Source organism: Cicer arietinum, chromosome 6 (assembly GCF_000331145.2).
Source record: "Cicer arietinum cultivar CDC Frontier isolate Library 1 chromosome 6, Cicar.CDCFrontier_v2.0, whole genome shotgun sequence".
Lineage (NCBI taxonomy): Eukaryota > Viridiplantae > Streptophyta > Magnoliopsida > Fabales > Fabaceae > Cicer > Cicer arietinum.
In genome coordinates this window covers 67,455,007-67,476,571 of record NC_021165.2, presented here as the reverse complement: position 1 = coordinate 67,476,571, position 21,565 = coordinate 67,455,007, and the positions used below count along the sequence as shown (strand labels likewise).

At 29.0% G+C, this 21,565-nt stretch overlaps 2 protein-coding genes across 5 annotated transcripts; both read right to left on the bottom strand.

The window, feature by feature from the left end:
* Positions 1 to 1,376: 1,376 nt before the first annotated feature.
* Positions 1,377 to 3,889, bottom strand: LUX (putative transcription factor LUX). 2 transcript variants are annotated; one of them, XM_004507108.4, is made up of 2 exons: positions 2,648 to 3,889; positions 1,377 to 1,591 (listed from the first exon to the last, which is right to left on the bottom strand). In XM_004507108.4, the coding sequence occupies exon 1, from the start codon at positions 3,593 to 3,595 to the stop codon at positions 2,681 to 2,683; it is 915 nt and encodes a 304-aa protein (XP_004507165.1). In that variant the 5' UTR covers positions 3,596 to 3,889; the 3' UTR covers positions 1,377 to 1,591; positions 2,648 to 2,680. The 2 variants fall into 2 exon arrangements, with proteins under 2 accessions (XP_004507165.1, XP_004507164.1); XM_004507107.4 differs by having other exon boundaries at positions 1,377 to 1,799; positions 2,648 to 3,888.
* A 1,695-nt stretch (positions 3,890 to 5,584) lies between these two features.
* Positions 5,585 to 11,934, bottom strand: LOC101515591 (pumilio homolog 2-like). Of its 3 annotated transcripts, none has more exons than XM_004507109.4 (10): positions 11,730 to 11,934; positions 10,727 to 11,481; positions 8,194 to 9,674; positions 7,967 to 8,108; positions 7,781 to 7,888; positions 7,470 to 7,682; positions 7,275 to 7,385; positions 6,748 to 6,942; positions 6,130 to 6,304; positions 5,585 to 6,048 (listed from the first exon to the last, which is right to left on the bottom strand). In XM_004507109.4, the coding sequence occupies exons 2-10, from the start codon at positions 11,354 to 11,356 to the stop codon at positions 6,011 to 6,013; spliced, it is 3,093 nt and encodes a 1,030-aa protein (XP_004507166.1). In that variant the 5' UTR covers positions 11,357 to 11,481; positions 11,730 to 11,934; the 3' UTR covers positions 5,585 to 6,010. The 3 variants fall into 3 exon arrangements, with proteins under 3 accessions (XP_004507166.1, XP_004507168.1, XP_073226094.1); XM_004507111.4 differs by having other exon boundaries at positions 10,727 to 11,405; XM_073369993.1 differs by having other exon boundaries at positions 11,770 to 11,934.
* Between the last annotated feature and the right edge of the window lie 9,631 nt (positions 11,935 to 21,565).

Sequence of the window (21,565 nt, the reverse complement as noted above, 5' to 3'; positions counted from 1 at the left end):
ATTATGAGGGTTGGCCCGTTTGGTGTATTATAAGAATCAAATACTACGTATTCATAAGTTGCAAAAAAAATTTAGACAAACACTCCAAAGGCTGCTTAGGCAGCACATGGTACTGCTCATTCGATTGCATGTCACATACTCGCAATGAGGTGAAGCATAAACTTTTGTTCGAACAGATTGAATATTTCACTCATCACAAAACTTTTCCATTACTTTGTTTACTAAACAAAACTTTACCATTTCTAATGTAAACTATTCGCAGTTAATTTAATTATGTGTGAATAAGAAATTGATACTCAAAATTGAACTTTGTTCAAAATACTCTTTGAATTCTATAAATATGAAATACATCCGTGAATTGTAACACACTAGTCAAAAGCTTTCAAGTTAGAGCTACATCAAATGTCACATGGACTAAATTTCATCTAAAGTTTGAGGTAAAAATCATTTTACGTGTTTGGATAAGATGACAGCTGCAAAGTTGACAACGACGTAGATGCATCTAAAACATTACATATTTGACATATCATATAATGATCTCTAAACACAAGTTAAGAAAATGATCAATATTTACAGATTCATAAAATTGAAATACTATTTGATCAATATTTTACACTTTTAAAGACTAATTTATCTTTTCCCTTAATAATATACTTATAAGATTTTGTCGGTATAAAAAAAACTCCAGACTACATTTTAATCCAAGAAACCTAATCCACTAAAGGCATTTGCGCCTTTGTGATAGATTCCATGACCTCCACCATTCTTTTATTTATTTAAAAAGTGAATGATGCATAGGTGCCTTTTCTTTTACTCCATTCAAGTTTGCTTTAATGGACCTCGAAGTTCCAACCAAGTTCTGCTTTGAATCTTTTAGCTACCATTTTTTTCATTGTCGTTTAAGAAATTCAAATAGCAAAGCAGTATAAGAAATCTACAAACTTAAACAAGCCTTATCCACAAGAAAGGCTTCATACAAGTACAAATGAAGTGTAATAGGTTGCCGCTATAAAAACAAATAAGCAAAATTTACAAACAGCAAAGATCGATCTTCTTCAAGCTCCTAGTACTTTTGATCAAAATGTACACTACGTTTCTCTGGCTAACGTCTACTCAGGACCATCAACGGAAATAAAACCCAGAAAAATGATTTGTCACACAAGTAAAACAAGAATTGTAAAGGTTGTGGTGTGTGTGTATGTTTAAACTTTAGTGCCTCTATATACACAAAAAATACAAATCCCCTTTGCACTCTCACTGTATCATTCTAACATGAGAATCTATACCCCCCAATTTAATAAAATGGAGCATCTTGTCAAATAAAATAGTAATCAAGAAAATAAAGATATAGCAGATACAACTAATGCCACAGAACATGTTACAAATGGTTGCTGACTGTTTTTCAGTCTCTTTTATTCAATGTTGCAATGGTTGTGAAAAGGAGGGTTATCATTCTAACGAGTACACGTTACACAGTATAATAGCACTTAACTATTTATGATGAATCAGAGAACTAGTTTAGAATTTACTTTAGAATCAGCTGTCTGTTTCGGTAGACCAGAAGAAACATGCCATAATTCACAATCACCACCTACATTTATGTAACAGGAATTAGATATGCGTGCCAAGAAGTTTGTAGATCTGCGGACACGGTACATACTTCTGATCCAGACTGTAATTTAGCTCCATAAAGTGTTCATATACTTCCTCAAGAATGTGAATGTGGGAAGAAAAGGATGATCAATGCAACTACTTCCCAGACATTTTTAAGTTACAACCAACAAATCAAACATTGATATCTACAAAAGAAGCATCAGATAGAAAATGCATAAAATTACTACTTGCCTATTAAATATACAATCAGTAAGCGAGAAGAAATGAGAAAGTTGATTAATCCGGGAATGATGATATAAATCCAAATGAAGAAAAACATCTAGCCCCCCAAAACTAAAATGGAAATAACACTAATCATAAGAAATTCCATGATATATATATATTTTCTACATCAGACAGCAAAGACAACCCTAAAAAATCATGCTATAAACAAAGATCAAATTTCCTCTCGAATCACAACATATCCATAAATATACATTTTTTCAAAAAAGAAAAAAAAACCAGAAACTGAATATGCACGACATTTCAGTGACCATGTTATACAACTTTACCATATGAGGATGACAACACAATGTAACAGGTAACGACAGCATTAAAGTGACCCACCAATCATTTGTAGCAAATTGATCTCATAAATAATCATCCAGTACCTCAATGTAATCCACTCATAAACAGAAAAAATAAACAAAAACTCATTGCTATTCTACTCCCCACATAATTAACAACCCATACTAATAAAAGAACATTAACTAACTCTGTTTGAATTGAATGCACAAGTCTAGTCTACTACCATAATCAGCAATTAAATACTAGGTGGGTGTAAGAGTGAATTAAGTACATTCAATTAATATCAATGTGAGACACACGACATACAATAATTATGAGTGGTTTACATATTAATGCCAATGTGGTGTTCAGTATTGTGTTAGTACTTGATAAGTTACTAAAAGCATAGTACAATTGAAAAAGTGTAAGTAAATAAATTTATTAAAATAAAAAGACTAAACAATTGTTTTGAAGCACAATTGCTGACCTGAAGAGAAGAGAAGAGAAAATCCCTTTTGGTTTATTTATTACTATCATTAGGAGAGAGATGAGGGTGAGAGTGAGAGTGAGAGTGAGGATGAGGAGGCCAATCCCTATGATGCATCATATTAAAAGGATGAGACCGATAAGAAGAAGCAGCAGAAGGAGGAGGTAATGGCATGCCCATGTGAGCATGACTATGACTATGACTATGACCATGATGTGGCATACCAATAAGAGGCATAGACATCATAGAAGGAGGAGGTGGATAAGGCATTGGAATAGGAACAGAAGAATGATGTGAATGGGAATTCCCATTGGCATTAGCAGAATCATGCAGACTCTGAGGAACAGGTGTGGAAGCAAAAAGATGATCAGAAGAAGAAGGAGCATCGTTTGAAAGACCCTGCATCCTCTTCAAGTACAGACGATACTTCTGAAGGTGACTCGCAACATTCTCGCGTGTTAACCCTTCCACGTTCATTAACTGCATAATCGTTTTCGGAACCGCGTTTTTAATCCCCAGGTGAGCTACCACGTCCACGAATCGTTTGTGAAGCTGTGGGGTCCACACTAAACGAGGCCGTTTTAGCGTCGTTTCTGTTCGGACGGATGAATCGGCTTCTTCTGTGGCGGAATCGATCTTCCGATGTTTTCGGGAATCCGACCCGGAGCCTTCTTCAATTTCTTCATCTTCTTCTTCGTCGAGGTCGTCGTTGGTGGAGGAGATTGTTTGGTGGTGGTTTCCTCCGCTGGCGCGGAGAATGGAGAGTGTGTTGCGGGAAGCGCGGTTGACGTCGAAGAGAGTGCGGTGGGGCTCCGGGGAGATGCTGAAGGCGGAAGCGAGCTCCGGCGGAATCAGAGCCATGGAAAGTGGAGTGAGATCCTGAACGCTGGGTAAACCCTTTTCCCACTCTGTTACACGTTCTTCGTCTGTTCTCACCTCTTCCCCCATTCACTTCTTCTAACGGTTTCAACAAATCGCAACAACGAAACTCTGTGATTTGATTTGGATCGAGAAAATAAATAGGGATTGGATTAAATTGAATTAAATTGAAAATTGAATTGATGGAGGTCGAGTATATCAGAGATGGAAAGAGAATAATAATAAATCTAAGATATTTTTTTTTAGATTCGAAGAAGAAAAGTGAGGAAAAAAGGAAGAAAGAAGGAAGAGATAATAATCAAGGTTAGGAACGCACTCTCAACTTATTTTTATTATTATTTTGCTTTGTTCGAGTCTGTGTGAATAATGATGATTATTTATTTAATAATTTGGAGGAAACAGTGAAAAAGGGAGAAAAAGTGCAATATTGTTATTGGAGATGGAACAAGTGGCGATGCCAGCGTGTACTAGTTAGCTAGATATTTTTGATTCTTCTGTCTCTAAATATCTTTCTCGATCTTTCTCCACAATGTACATTTTGCAAATTGCAGTGTCTGTTTGGTATAATAGAAATGGAAAGAGAGAAAGTGGAGAGACAGACAATATTTTTATTTGATAGAGAAGAGAGATAGAGTTAAAAGTTACGGGCCCACTCGCTTTTAGTTTCTCAACATTATAATATTATAGTGTATCATGGCAACCTACTTAATTAATCATGAATAAATTTTTTAGTTTTAAATAATTTTATTTATTATTACATTAAGTTTTGTACTATCTGTTAATTATAAATTAGGTAAATTTTTCTGTAATTTAAATACAATATTACAAACATTAGCTTTTGATATATTTTAAAATATTATTATAAAATAAAATTAAAATATAACATTTATAATGTTATATTTTTCTAAAAGTTGTAATATTAGATTTCAAATTAATTAGAATTTATATCCATTAACATATTAATTTGTTAGTATATGTATAATAGTTTAACCACTTGTTTTTGTTCTCAGCAAATGATAGCATTTGAATTTTAACGTTAGTGTTATTATTTTGAGAGCTTCATATATGATTTTAAAGAGAAAACTTTGATTTATTTTCAGATGTAGAAAAGTTGCTAAGAACATAGTGGAAACACGTAGGTTTTTTTTAAAGAACAAAATAATTAAATAAAGTATTTTAAACACAATATACTAAATATATAAAATCTAAAGTTATTAAAAATAGAACAATCTCTCCCACAAAAGGAAGCCTTAAACCAACATAAAAGACACTTAATTATAGGAAGCCTTAAACCAACATAAAAGACACTTAATTATTGGAACATACGGTGAGATGTAAATAAGAAATCATAATAAAATCATTTGCTTCTATATTTGAGTCAATACTACAAAACAACTTTGATATTATCCGAGACTTGATCAGCGTTATAAAATTGTTCACAAAAATTCATCATATGTCAATTAAGTATAAGATTGACGTATATAAATATGAATGGTTGAGATTTCTCGATTTTTTAGACTATGATGAAATAAATCATCTTTAAATAAAATCTAAAAATAACTTAAAAGATAATTGTAAAATATAAATAAAATAAAAAACTCAATGACAAAAATATAAATTAGCTTATAATTTATTTCAATGATTGTTCGAGATATATTAATAAATGGAATAGTTTAACGTGGACTTTTCTGTAAAATAGTGGCCTGTACGTGTGCAATTATGCATCAAGACAAATATTTATATTTTACACCCAACTTGCCATCTACCTTCTGATATATGCCAATTTTTAAACTTATCGATTTGCAAATATAAAATAAACAAAACGAGTAGATAACGTTGTTTATTAGATGTTCCTGAAAAATACAACTGAATTAAATGAAAAAGTTCAGATATATGACGTTAGAACAACTAATGCGATGTTATGTACCCAAAACACAAATATACAATGAACACTTACACAAAGTGCATCAATGTATTTCTGTTCCTAGGTTATAAAACAAATGTAACACTCGTTGTGAAGGGATAGAATTCAATCGTTGTCATGAGAGAAAGGAAAAATAATCAAATAAACCTCCAAGAAAATTTATACTCTTAATGAAAAATGACAAGGTCTAAATAACCGTACACGAATAAAAGAAAAAACATGTCCTCTCCTAAACAAGAACATTTCTCCACATGGCATGATTTTGTACAGTGCGTAAAGTTGCAAACTACCTCACCATTTCATAACTCTTTACACCGTAAAAAAGGCTTCTATACTCATCACCATCAATAATCATAAACATCTGAACCTCATCATCTTGCTTGAATACTATGTATTAACTTAGAAGGCTACAAATGTACAGTTTTCGCGCAGTACAGTTAACAACTTTATTTCCAATCACCTATTTCAAAGAAATAGGAAACATAAGACTCTTTGATGAAGAAGCACTCATTAGGCTCTGTTAGCTAGCTGTACAAACAAACATTATTTCTCTATGTTACTTAGGCAGGTTGAGGAGTCTGAGCAGCAATTCTTCTTTCTGCAACAAATTCATATGAACAGTTAACAAACTATAAACATGTAATTACAATGAGTAATAAGAATGGAAAGGGCTACTTACCTCCAGCAGCAACGAGTTTCTCTACACGAGCGACGATATGCTTTCCGTAGGTGTACTTTTTTAATGCATTCAAATGAACCTTGATTCGTGAAAGAATCAGCTCGCGTTGGTGGTCGTCACATGTTTCCAGCACCTTTTGGACAACGTAATTTGCAAACTGATCTTTCATCATCGCCTGCATATAGGTGGAATATGATTTTAGCATTACATCTTGTAGAGTTAACTAATTAAAACATTCACAACATTGTGATTTGAAATTCACGAAATATCTATAGTCATTTAGCAATGACTAGTCTGTGTTGAAAAACTAGTTGGACATACAAGGTGAATTCTCTTCTCCAGACAAGGTTTTCTCCATACACAGGAACAAGGTTTGAACCCTTGACCATTTGTTTAATGTGTCTGAGTCACTTACTACTCGAACTAGACGCATGTTATAATGAAGTCAAAACGATGTTATGAGTCCAGCTCATGCAATAGGATTGGAAATAATGAGATAATTCATGATGGTATTAACAATCATAATGGATCTAAAAATGTATCTTGGCATTGCCTTCCAATTTATCTCAAATAAGGAAGAGGGGTAGAAACATATTAGAAAGAGATAGTTGAAAATACCTGAAGAGGCTCATTTTCATCTGTGGTTCCAAGCATCTCATTCACTAGTATTTGACGTTCTGAAGGACCACTGAAGGTCAAGCATTTCTCCACAACATTGGAAGCAAACTTTTGTTGACTCATTTGAACTATTTTCCCTGCTAATTCCTTTATTATAGTAGAACGCTCATGAGGCTTCCCATGTTCCAGTACATGCTGTTATTAAGCGGAAAGTGAAACAAAACAAGAAATCAACTCGCATATTTAAATGGTATACTATATTGTATATCAAAGAAAGTGATAGCAAACACTGTCGTGTTCCAGAGGTGATCGTCATATTGGTCGGAGTAGAAACCTAAAACCCATGTCATATGTGAAGAACCAACCTCGGATGACATGTTAACAGGATGATATAATATAAAGCAACAGATTTTTATAAATAAATAATTATTAAAAGTAAACAAAATATGAGAATCATCAACACATATTTCGACAATCGTGGTAACAAGCAATAAGAATAAGCTAAAGTAGTCAGAAAAGTTTAAAACCTGAACGACATAGTTTCCATACTGATCCTGAGCTAACATGCTAACAGTTCCTAAAATCTCATCCATAACCTTTTGTTGTGTTGTAGGGTTTTCGCAGTGCTCCAGTACTCTCTGCCATGTAAAGGTTTGTTATGGGACAACTGAATTTAAGATTCTTGATGATAAGAGTAAACATAAGCAGTTCAGAAATCTTACCTGTATCACACGACAGCCGTATGGATGCGTTGAGAGTGTCACAACTTGATCAAAAAATGTTGAAATAATAAAGTCGATTGCATCTTCAGGGACACATTCAATACATTTCTGAATGACATGATTACCATTCTGATCACGTACACAGCGCATGATGTTTCCGTCAAGCTCTTGAACCATCTCTATTTTCTGATCCAGATCAACAACTTCAATAGCCTAGTGAAAGAACAGAGGAATAATGATCAGATATTCAAGAAAATAACACATAGCAAGACATAAACATATCAATAATTGCCAACCTAAATCATCAATACCTTCTGGATTACCCGGCAACCATACATTTGAAGGCTAAGTGTCAGAACATGACCAATAAGCTTGTTGGCTAATTCTCTTCTCTGTAATTCAAGTCCATGCTCAAAAAACTGCACAAGACATCAACTATCGCTCAAAACCACATCCATGAAAGAGAATGATGAACTGAGATTGTAATAATTTTTTACCTTTTGAACCACATAATTACCGAAGACATCAGTCATCAAAGCAAGAGCATGTGGCATGATTTCCTGATAAACCATATTTTTTTCGTCTATAGTTGCTGTCTCAAGCTTCTGTTGAATAAATCGGCTTCCGTATTGATCAGCACTGCCAACAATAGTAAATAAATACAATTTAATTTTCATGGTGGCAGAATAAATTATATCAAAAGACCAACAGGCAACAAACATACCTGAACTCAACAACATGACCAGCAATTTCAGCGAGCTCAAAACACTTGGCTTTATTGCTTTTAAACTCTTCCAACAGCGAAGAAGCAAAGCTTTCATCCATGTTCCCAGTATCTACATGCCAAGGTCCCATGACTCCAGATAAGTTCCTCATTCCAGAAGCAAAACGCATGTTCAGATCATTGTGCCTAATAGGACTTCCAGATCCAACAGGAGAACCAGAGTTTGCCATTGGACTTCCTGGATAAGACAACCCAACACCATAAGCTGGATTTCCGTAATAACCATGGTGATTGCTGTTGCCTGATTTACCACCCATTGGTACATTGTATTGCGACTTCTGAGGCGAGAGAACAGACCCAAGATAAGCTTTCTGAAGCTCAAGCAAATTCATGTATGAATTATCCAGGTAGTTCTGATCCACAGAGGGGTTGTTAAGAGCAGCAAGTTGTGCTGCAGCGTACTCGGATGTCCTCACATACTGAAGATACATCGGATCAACAAACGGAGCCTGAAGAGCACCACCTGCAATTTGATTTCCCATTCCACCAAGGCTATGCATATCAGAAGAACCAGCTCCAGAAGCCAAACCACCTCCAAGAATTCTTGAGTCCATTCTAGGGGATGCCAATGCCGACGCCGCTGCAACATTTTCAAAAAGCGGTGGCAGATTACCTGTGCCGTATTGGTTAGTCATCAAGGATGTCAATGCTGGATTTCCAGCATACCCACCACTTATGCCATAGTTAGGAAACGATGAATTCGGAAAATTACCTCCTCCACTATAATGGGAGGTAGGTGATCCCTTGAAATACGAGTTGTTGGAAGGAGAGGTAGAGTTTTGTAGCTCAGCCTGTCTATGCAGGGATAAATTATTGAGGTCTGACCCACTCCTACTGTTCTTGCTTGCTGAACTCTGCAAATACCCTGATTCAGATTTTTTTAGATATGATTGTTGGTTGCTGTGATCTTGACCACCCTGCATACCAAAAAGGTATCTCTGATGATTATCAACGTCTGATTCAACTTGTGATTGCAAATGATTTTTACTGTCTAACATATTATCTGATGACAATTTCATCCCTGATAATGCAGCCACAAGATCAGCTGACTCATTTAGGCCAGATGAAACACCGTTAAATGCATCTGGACTGACAATGCCTCTCTTGTCGGAAGCAACGCCTCTCCCTCCACCAATAGGTGTGAGGCATGGACTAGGAGCCCTAGTAACATGTAGTGGATCGGGTGTAGTGCTTCTAGACATGGATGATCCTAGTACGGCAGCATAAGAGTACGAAGCTGGCAGACCAATATTTTGAGTTGCAGATGATCCTTGAACATTGGATCCTGTTGGATCATGGCGCACATGAGCCAACTCAGCTTCAGCAGTTGTACTTATGATATCGACATTTTCATCAAATGCATTACGACTTGCTGGACGAGAAGGATGGCCTGTGACAGAGGTGTTACGTCCCATATCATCCTGCAAAATTAATGGTCATAAACTATGGATAGAAGAAAAAGGATACAAAATTCAATGTAGACATTTTCTTTACAAAGCTCTGCTTCAACACTGAGAGGTATAAAAATGTGCCATATAAAATTCATCAAAAACTGTTGAACGTAAGTGTAAACACCACAAGCCAAGTCAATCACTAAAATCTAAAAAAGCACATAAGTTTGAAATTTTATAGAAGTGTACAAAATTTCGGCTAAAAGAAGTGTCAGCCCAGATATTTTATGCTGAATGCAACAAATTAACTAGATGTAGGTAAATAATCAATCAAAGGACAATTAATATAAGGAACAATAGTAGAGAAGTATATAAAAAATAAAAAAAGATTATGTCAAATTCATTTAATGCTATGCTGTTATTTCCATCACAATGAGCTAGAAATAACGGTATAGAAGCCAAAAGCCACAGATGCATGTTGTCAGTTAGCATTCCATTAATCAAAAGAATTGCAGTCATTAATCAAAACTGTTGAACAAGATCACACATAAAAATATTATAATCAATATTTAGTGCACAAATGAGAAAAGAGCATAGGCAACCTCACATTATATGTGAACCAATTAACCATCCATACCTTCCATCTCATAACCCAGTCTGTTATGATGGGTCAAGGATGAAACAGATAAACAAAAACACCAAAATCCAGCAGATCAAAATAATCAAATACAGTAGAGAATGGACATGGTGAAAATAATAGATTGCAGTATAGAAGACTGTCCCCTGATACCATGTTAAGTATAACAAGATGAGAGCAGAGGAAGTGATAAAAATGAACTGTAGAATACAGACAAAATTATTGAATTCAATTATCCAATACATCATTAAATAGCAAAAGTTAAAAGTACCATCTTTTATGTCCAACAGAAAAATAGCTGAACACCTAACTAAATCTGTTATCAACCAACCTTAACAACTAATAAAAACAAAGTGAGTTATTATCAAAGTTAAAAAAAGAGTCAATTAGTCAACAGATAGCAAACTATATATAAACAGATAACAAACAAGGGAAGCCAAACTACCTCAAAAATTTCTGCAAGGCTCTTTTGTTTGTTTCTAAGCCCCAATCCAGGCAAACCAATAAGACCATCACCGCCCCATTCAGCAGAACCTCTTGTTTTTTCATTATCCACCTCACTCCTGTCTTGTTTCCTAAAGTTAAAACCCGGCGGTGTCGAAAACATTGATCTACCACCATTATCATCAGTCATGTTTCCTTTCCTCCTATCACCAATTCCACCAACAACTGAAGTTCCACCTTTAAGTCTTTGTTGAAACCTCCAATCCTCCTTTGACAACAAAGGAGGTGGAAGCCTAGGATTCAAATTCACATTGGAATAATAGTATGACAGATAAGCTGGATCAGACCTAAGCTCATCCTCAGAAACAATTCCATTCACATCTTTAGTCCCAGGAAAATCCGAATAACTGGCGGCACCACCACCACCAAACAACCCTCCAACTGCATTCAAAGAACCCTCCACAGTTGGAGGAGCTGATCCACTTCTAAATATATTAAGCTCCCTTTCGTGATCATCGCCGTCTTGTCTACGCTGTTCGCGGAGCAACATCCCTATTTCCTTCTCCAATTCATCACCAAAACAACCCTCGTTATTGCTAAGCATCGGTCTTCTTCCCAACTCAGACAACATTCTTCCAAAATCTCAATTTGATCACTACCCCACCACTAGATATCAAACCCTAATCCAAAAAAAAATTTAAAAAAATTCAAACTTTTCTCATCGCAAAGCTAAACAGTGATACCCCATATTTGCACCTTCAAAAAAAAAATTACACTTTCAGTTACTAGAATCAGAAAAAGTTTAAAATATATAACTAATTTCTCAAGGTGAAACAGAACTATCCCATGAATCAAACATACAGCATGATAGTGAAATTAACTTCAAGTTTCATTTGTAACATAATTGTTGACAACAAAATTAGAGTTATAAACTATGGCAATATAAGAGAGAAAAATGAGGTTAAGATGATGAAAAAATTGAAAAACAGAAAGAGAGAAAGTACGTTAGAAATTAATCTGGCGGCTATTGGTTATCGCAAGAACCTTTAGGGTTTTGTTCCATGTCGAGAAAGGAGGATTAAATACACCAGTGAATTAACAGATGATAGTAGCAAAAAAAAACCCAACCCAAACAAACCCAAAATATAATTTAATTTTCTTTGTTTCTAGGTTTGGAGAGTTTTTCCAGAATATTATTATTTTAATAATAATAATTTTATGTATTTCCTAAACCTTAGGGTAATTGACCAAGTGATAACCGACTAATGCCATTGCCATAGAGAGAGAATCCTCGTGTTAAGTGTTTTCACAACAAGTATCTGTGACCGACTGACACGTCGGTGTAATAGATTCGCTAGATCAGTAAAATCGGCAAAGAACAGTAAAATTTCGTAACAGTAACTACCATTCTTTTCTCTCTTCACTTCCTGTTATGTTTTGTTTGTGTTGTGAATCATGAGTTTTTTCCAATTTCCTCCACACTTTATTCCTAGGTTCTGTTCCTTCCCTTTTTATTACTCAAACTGGTACAAGGGTATGTTACTTCTGGTACTAGTCATGCCAAATTTGTCAAAATTGTAGGAGTGGTTCATTTTTCTTGGGCTGTGAAATCATTCCTACTTGATATAGCAATTTATTCATAAATTCAATGCAAGAATATAAATAATTTTACTAGTAACTTATTACCCTGCTCCAAATTATGTCACTATTTGAATTTCATACAAATTAAATAACGTTGTATGAAAAAGAAAAATTATGAATTATTTTATAAAAGTATTATATGTTAATGAATGAATTGAAAAATAAATAATAAATAATATGATAGGAAAACAAATAATAATTATTTATTAGTATATAAAATAACATGAAATTTAAGATAAATTATTTTATTAAAATGACAATAATTAATTTAAGAAAAAAAGAGTATTTTGATAATGAGGATCACTATTTACTTGCACGATTAAATGGTGATAAATAGAGTCACCTAGAAAGAAGAAAAAATTACAACAGCCCTATAAAAATTGAACGTAGACATTGACATGCTGGACTAATGAATTATTTGGTTATTATGGCTTTCATACTATATATTTTTATTTTATTGTGATAAAAAATAAGTTTAGGAAAATAAATATATATACACTCTCTCTAATTTTAAATATAAATAACATTAAATTTTAATAAAATTAATATATTTTGTTTAAATTTTTAATTAAATATATCAATATTTTAATTAAATTTTATTTATACTTAACTTAAATCTATTTATATTTAAGTTCAGATGCAGTATCTCATTGTATAACTATATATTCAATTAAGGTCAATGGTCGAAATTGTGAATTGCAAAAATACATGACTACGTGGTCGGAATTTAATTAATTGTAACAACACTTATTTATTATTAATAATAAAATATATGATAAACGTTTTAGTGTTAATCACAAGTTAGCATGCAATGAGTTGCATGCATGAATGGTCCATACTCCATAGAGATATAAAATCATGTAGGCTTTTAATTGTTAGGCTAATAGACTTTAAATGGTTAAGTTAAATTTTTTTCTTAATCTTTATATATAAACATATAATATTGTATTTGGTTTTTAATTTTTTTTAAAAACAATTTCAAACAATAGTTTCTCAAATATTTTTTCTCAACAATTTTAGTTCTTATTTTTAAATCAATTCATATGTGTTTTTTTTTATGTTTTGAATGATTTTTTAGATGTATATTTAGAATATAATAATTTATTCTACCAAAATTTAGAATTTATTAAATTTTTAGCGTTTAAAAATTTATATTTAATTTATCTTTTGTTAAAAAATTCTTAATTTTTGTAGGGGATATTTCTATAATATTATAAACATATTTTCAACTAAAAAACATTAAAATTTTTGAATAATACATATAAGTTGAGTTAAAAGTATAAACAAAAAATGTGTGATAGAAAATATGTTAAGAACTATTGATTGAAAAATAAAATTAAAGAGACTAAAAATATAGTGTAATATATTCATGAGGACCAAAAGTTTTATTTGACCCAACTTTAACTGAGGCAATGTCTAGTATATATGTTGTATATTTAAAATGACAAATGAATTCATTTATGGTGTATATATAGAAGGCATAATTGTTTTTGCGGTATTTTGATTTAATTTCAGGTAATATTTCAGTTTTTTATTTTTTTTATTTAACTTTTTTATTTAATTTTAAGTAACAATCTGATCGTTTATGTCTTAAAAGGTCAACAATGTTATCATTTTTTTTATAAAATTTCAAAAAATTCATCATATTCAATATAATGCAAATTTTATCAAATTCATAACTTAAATATTCAAATAAACTCATATTTTTATTCTTTATTTGATGTTGTTGGAGATTGAAATATAAGTTTATTTGAAGATTTGAATTATGCATTTGATAAATGTATGAATTTTCTTAAAATTTGTATTGAATTTTATGGAATTTTTTTGGAATATTTTGATGAACTTTATAAGTTTTTGTAAGGAACATATAACATTGTTGACATTTTAAGATATAAATGATTAAATTGGTACTTAAAATTAAATAAAATATTAAATTAAAAGAAAAAAATAAATAAAAAAATTATAGTGTTACTTGATATTAAATTAAGAAACCACATAATTATACCTCTTGTTTATTATAAAGTAAAGTACATTGTAAATAATCATTTCAGCATATCCATCAAACATTTGAAAGTCTATGATAAACCTTAAAAATGAGTTATTTTTTGTTTTAGAATGTTTATTTAAATATCAAATAATAACAAACGTTAAAAGTTTTACAAAATGAATTAAAAAGTTATTTGTTACACATGTATATTAAAAATAAGGTTTTATACGAACAACATTTTTCAAAGAAATATTTTTTATTTTTAAAAGATTTTAATTTTATATATTATCAAAATAAAAAGTTTTATATTACCAACGTGCATGCAACTTTAAAAATAATTATAATACAAATTAAATATTTATAATAATATAACGGTTGTAATTGATTAGCGAAATAAAAATTATTTATACTAACAACGTGTATATAAATTAAATATATTTTTAAAATATACACTAAAATTATTTTATTTTCAATTTTTTATCAAAATTATTTTAATGAATGATCTTAAAATTATAAATAAACAAAAATTAATAGCATAAATTGGATTTGAACCACAGACAAAAGAGTTTATATCCTTACACTTTATATTTGAGCTAACAAATGAATGTTAATAATTTTGTAATATAACTAACAATATTATAAACTATTTTGTTTGAAAAAATATTTTGTTTCTCTGTTAATAAATAAGTTATTTTTTAAGCTTAAAGTCTTTGTGTGCTTGAGCCCCATTTAGGATTAATTTTTTCAATTTGTATACAAGAGTCATTGGCGGTGAAAATTTCTGTAGCCGTAAACATATATTAGAAAACTATACCCTATAAACTCTATCCTCCACATTTATATCCTTAATTACCTCTATATTTTACACACGTTTATCTATTTTATTTTTTCTTTTAAAAATAATAATAATTTTTTTTTCTTCATATTTCAATAGATTCAATTTTGAATTTTATATAGTTCTATTTTTGAAATTCAAAATTTATGTTATGAAATTTTTGTTCATGTTTCGAAATACAAATGTATTATAGAAAAAAAATTCAAGTTTTATATAATATAATTTTTTTTAGAAAACTCAAACTTTATATTTTGATTTTTTTTAAGTTTTCAAACATATTTATTTATCAATTTTTTTTAATTTTCTGATACATAAACGTATATCACAAAATATAAATTTATTTTAAAAAATATAAAATCAAATATTTATTAAAAAAATTTATATATTAATAGTGTATAAATATTATAAACAAAGTGAAGACAAAAAAAAAATTAATTAACCATAGTGACCACGCTGCATTTAGGATGAATGTTTTCAATTTATACAATAAATAGTCATTGGCAGTGACAATTTTGTAGCCGTAAACCTCTAATTTTTTAATTAGTCTGTTATACAATTAGAATTAATTATAGACAAGTTAGTTAAGAAGTTATTTTATGTTTTCTTTTTCATATATATATATATATATATATATATATATATATATATATATATATATATATGATTTTTTAGTAAAAGAAGATAAATTTTCTCTTTGTAATCTCTTTTTAGAAAGTATTCAATACAATTCAATAATACATTTAATGAAATTCCTTCTTCACATTATAATAAACTTCAATATAACCGTCTAACGAACTTCTCAATTAAAATCAATTCAAAACATGAACTTCTCATTTGACATATTAAAATGACTTAACTCATCATTATAGTCCATTAAAAAAAAAGTAATGCACATTCATAACTTAATTCATCATAGTCCATTTAAAAAAGGTAATGCACATTCATCAATTGATTGTTCCTCTCCTTTGGGGACCTTTCAGATACAACTCGAAAGAAAGGTGTCTCATCAATCCTATGTTATCATGCTACATATTGTTCCCTCCCAATCCTTTTTCAATATAATTTTTAAGTTCCCTTAAATTATGGTGATTTGTATTATGAAAATAAATAAATCTCTAAGTCGCTCCCCTTTGGAAATCCTTCATTTTTTTCACTTCATTTTTTTTTTCTTTTCAAAATATTATCTCTCCTCCTAATCTGTCAAACACACCCTTAGGAGGGAATAAGAGATATTGAAAATACTTGAATTTTGAGAGCAAATCAAGAGAAACAATGAACACCAAAACTTATGTAAAATCTTTTAAAGTCCCCTACATTGTCTATTAACTAGTGGATTATTTATTTTCTCTCCCTTTTTTTCTCCCTTTTTCATTACATTTCTCCATTTCAAATCATAAATCTTATTAACCTCCCTCTTGCTTCATCTTTCTATCATTTTATTTTTCCTTCATAAAAAAATCAAACATGAACTCCTAAGTTCGAATTGTAAAAATAAAAGCTAATATTAAAATTATAAAGTAACCTTTGTCATTGATATATAAAAAAAAACATGGAAAAAATATTTGTTATTGATACATATAAAAAAAAACAACATAAATATTTTTCATCGATACTTAAAAAAATACGGGACAAATATTTATCATCGATAAATATAAAAAATTTAGATTATTGATAGATAAAAAATACAGAACATGTTTGTTACTCATAAATATAAAAACAACACGAGATAAATATTTATTACTAATGAACAAAAAAAAAAACACCAAACAACTATTTGTCCTTGATACGTAAAAAAATATGGGACACATATTTTTCACCAATAAATATTTTTAAAATATACGAGAAAAATATTTATCACATATATATATATATATATATATATATATATATATAGTTTAAATATGTATTTGGTCTCTGCAAATATATCAATTTTTAGTCCTTGTAAAAAAGAACTAATAAACTACCACGACCCATAAAAATATGAATAGAAATTAAAAAATGGATTTAGGGGTTTATATTTATCATTGATTAATATTTTTAAAAAATAAAAATATTTATAATTGATAAATATAAAAAAAATATGGGCTAAATTTATGTCATTGATGCATACAGATAATACGGGATAAATATTTTTCACAATGTATATATAAAATACAAGATAAATATTTACTGAACAATTATATATATTATAGATACATAAAAAAATACGGGCATCATATTTAACAACAATAAATATATAAAAAATACGGTCAAATATTTACCAATAATCAACATAAAAAATTACAGGATAAATATTTGTCATTAATACATAAAAAAATATGTGATGCGTAATTATTACTGATAAATTAAAAAATAATTTATTGATAACCACATATCATTGATAAATATAAAAACATAAAATAAATAGTTATAATAGATAAATATTAAAAAAAACGCATGACTAATATTTATCATTGATACATAAAAACAACATAAAACAAATTTTTGTCACGAAAAAAAATACAAAAAAATACAAAATAAATATTTATCCTGGAAAAATAAGATAAAAATACAATACAAATAATTATTACTCATAAAAAAATAGAAAAATATTTATAATTGATAAATATAAAAAAAAAATACAAGAAAAATATTTGCCAATGATACATAAAAATAACATTGGACAAATATTTGTCATAAATGTATGCTTAAAAATATGAGATAATATTTATTAATAATAAATATAAAAAAATGCAAGATAATTATTTATCACCGATAAATATAAAGATATGTGACAACTATATGTTATTGATACATGAAGAAAAAAAAAATACATATAGGCTATTGATATATACATATTATACTATACTTATCTGTCCCCCGATAGATATAAAAAAAAACACAAAAAATTTATTTATCGTAAGTAAACATAAAAAAACACTACACAAATATTTGTAATTGATAAATAAAAAAATACGAGACATATAATTTTCACGAATAAATTTTTAAAAAATTCACGAGATAAACATTTATCAGTAATAAATATAATAAAATCATGAGAAAAATATTTATAATTAATAAATATAAAAAATATGAGTCAAATATTTGTAATTGATGTATTAAAATAACACGGGCCAAAAAATTTTCACAGATGTATATATAAAACACAGAATAAATATTTATCATTGATAAATATAAAAAATACAAGATAAATATTTATTATTGGTTAATTTAAAAACACTAACAAATATATGTTATTGATATATAAAAAAAATGAGATGCATGTTTAACAACGATAAAAAACATGAGATAAATATTTATAACAGATAAGTTTTAAAAAATACATAACTAATATTTGTTATTGATACATAAAAATAGCATAAGTTAAATATTTGTCACAAATAAATATTAAAAAAATAAGGCATAAATATTTATCACTGAAAATATAAAAAATACGGAACAAATATTTATCATTGATAAATATAAAAAATATGAGACAAATATATGTTATTGATGCATAAAAAAGTACGTGACACATATTTGTCACTAATAAATATAAAAAAGAAATATATGTTATCGATGACATATAAAAAAAATATGGGACAAATATTAGTTGTCGATAAATATTAAAAATACATATAATAAATATTTGTCAACGATAAATATAAAAAAATGACATGACCAATATTTGTTAACGATAAATATAAAAAAATTATCGGACCAATATTTATCATTGATACATAAAAAAGACATCATTAATACATAAAATAAGACAACACAAATATTTGTTGCTGATTAATCTAAAAAAGCACGAAACAAAGGAGAAATATTTAGTGTTCAAGTTATACACCGGACAAATGTTTGTGGTTAAAAAAATAGTTAATATTAGTATTTTTTTAACACCTTATATATAAAAATAAGAACAATTATAATACACTAACTGTAAAAAAAATATACACGAGAAAATTATTAATCATAATTAATTAATCAGATTTAATTTTTTTTTCAAGTAGTATTACTCATTAAGTCAAGAGACCGATATTAAATTTGGCATATAATGTTTTTGATGTTACTCTATCAGAATATACAACAACCATATCACAGTTAATTTTTTTTGGATCTTAAGAACACAATTAGTTAAATATTGTTAATGTATTTTATTCTTGTTTCCCCCTTTACATCTAATTAATTTCGTTATTCATTTTTAGATTATACACGATGACTTCTCATCGAGAAATCAAATTCAATTTAAATTTGTGACAGTTAATCAGAATAATTTGTTTCATATTTTTAAAATAAATACGAAGTCATTTGTGTATATGACATATGACTTTCGTAAAATCTTTCTCAATACCATGAATTTATAACTTCATTAACAATCATGACTTTAACTATTTATGTATTGTTGACCAAATTTTCTTTTTAAGTTTGACTTGACATTTATCTTTATTGCATAATAATTTGATTATGTAAGTTTCAACGCTATAGTATCGTGTTTTGATTATATAAATTATAAATTGTTAACAATATAATATTATAATTTATTTTAATATTTATGCAAAACACTTAAATAAAAAAATATACTTATAAAATTATTGATTTCAATCAACTATTTAAAAGAACATATAATATTTAACTAATTATTTTATTCACCATATATGTTTTGAACTAAACCCCATGGGTCATTTATTAGTATGCTTAAAAAAATTATTCAAAAATATATGTCCATTTAATTGTAGAGACTAAAGTTAAATGAATGATAATTTTATATAGAATAAAAAATAAAAAAATTAAAATTTTATAAAAATTAAAAACATATTTAATTCAAAAATAAAAAAAAAATTACATACAAGATAGAGTACTACTCTGTACTTACTCACGCTTATGTTCTCTTTACTTTTCCTTTATCCTCAAAACATACTCTATTTTCTCTCAATAAGGTCAACGAAAGATGCACATGTTCGGCACAACGCCCAATTCAGTAAGAGAGAGGGTTTTGGGCCTAAATTATTTTTTACTATGTATTAGTTGACTTAATGTATCAATTTTAAGTTAGAGAATTTAAAAATCTAAAAAATACATAATCATTTTCAGAAAAATATTATTCGAACGGAAGGTGGATGGAGCCTATCCACAAGAGAAATATTATTCGGAGATCATATATTCAACACCTTGTCTAGTGTTCAATTCTTTATATGGAATTTTTTTTTCATAATTTTCTATTTGTTAGAATTATTCTTTTTCACTGAGGTATCAATGTTCCTCCGACTTGTTCATTATGTATTACTGAGGAAGAATCCATTTTTCATTGTTTATTTTTTTGTCTTTGAGCTACTGATCTTTGGACAGTTTGTGAAGTTCATCAAGTTCCAATTCTTTGTTGGCGCGTTGGCCTAGAGAATACATCAAAATTAGTTGCTATTTTAGTATTTGACTTTGAGGTCCTTGCTCCTTTGGTTATGTGAAATATTTGGATTTCTCGTAATAAATATATTTTTGATGATATTCAACCACATAAAGTTTCACTCATAGTATATATATCTACTCAATTGCAAGTAACTCTTGACGCATTTGGAAAACATTCCCTTCCTACTTCTGGATCTACTCGTAAAGTATGCAGTGCATTGACTAATCCTGGACAATTAGGATTTAGGGGTTTAGTGAGAAATCATGCATACATTTTTATTTTGGTTTTTATGGGAGTGTTGGTTGGTCGAATGTGTTATATGCAGAGATTCAAGCTAGCTTTAATTGATATTAAGTTGTGATGGCAAACACATTTTAGAAAAGTCATATTTGTTTTGATTTATTTCATGTGGTCGAGTTGATGACTAAGGAAACATATCGATATTACTAATATGCTAATATGTTGGAGATTATTAAAAATTACATGAAGAAGGATAGAACTTTTGTTTTGAAACATATTTTTGTGAAAAAAATACTTGTACAAATATATATATTTTTTGTGTGTAAAGAGAATACTTTGTGCAGATATTATTGACAACCAACTCTTTAATTATAATTAATAGTCACTTCTAGTAGACACTAGAAAAGTGTATTTTATTAGGCCTTAGTTTTTGGGTTGTTTTTTCATTTTTCTGGCTCATGTAATAAAAAAATATCACACATATATATAAGATATAAAATAAGGTAGTCACATAGTGATTTTTTCTCGCCCAAACAAGTGGCTATATTGTACTTTGCATTTCGTTTTTATCTTTTCATTATAATTTATTGAGTACTACTAATATTTAATACTATCAATCAATAAAGTAACTAAAACGATAAGCATTGGAGGGGATAGATAGTATTAATGTAATTTACTTTCAAAAAGTTTTGTTAATTAATTAACTTTTTTTTGATTTTTTATTTGTTTTTAGTTTTACATACTTCCCCGT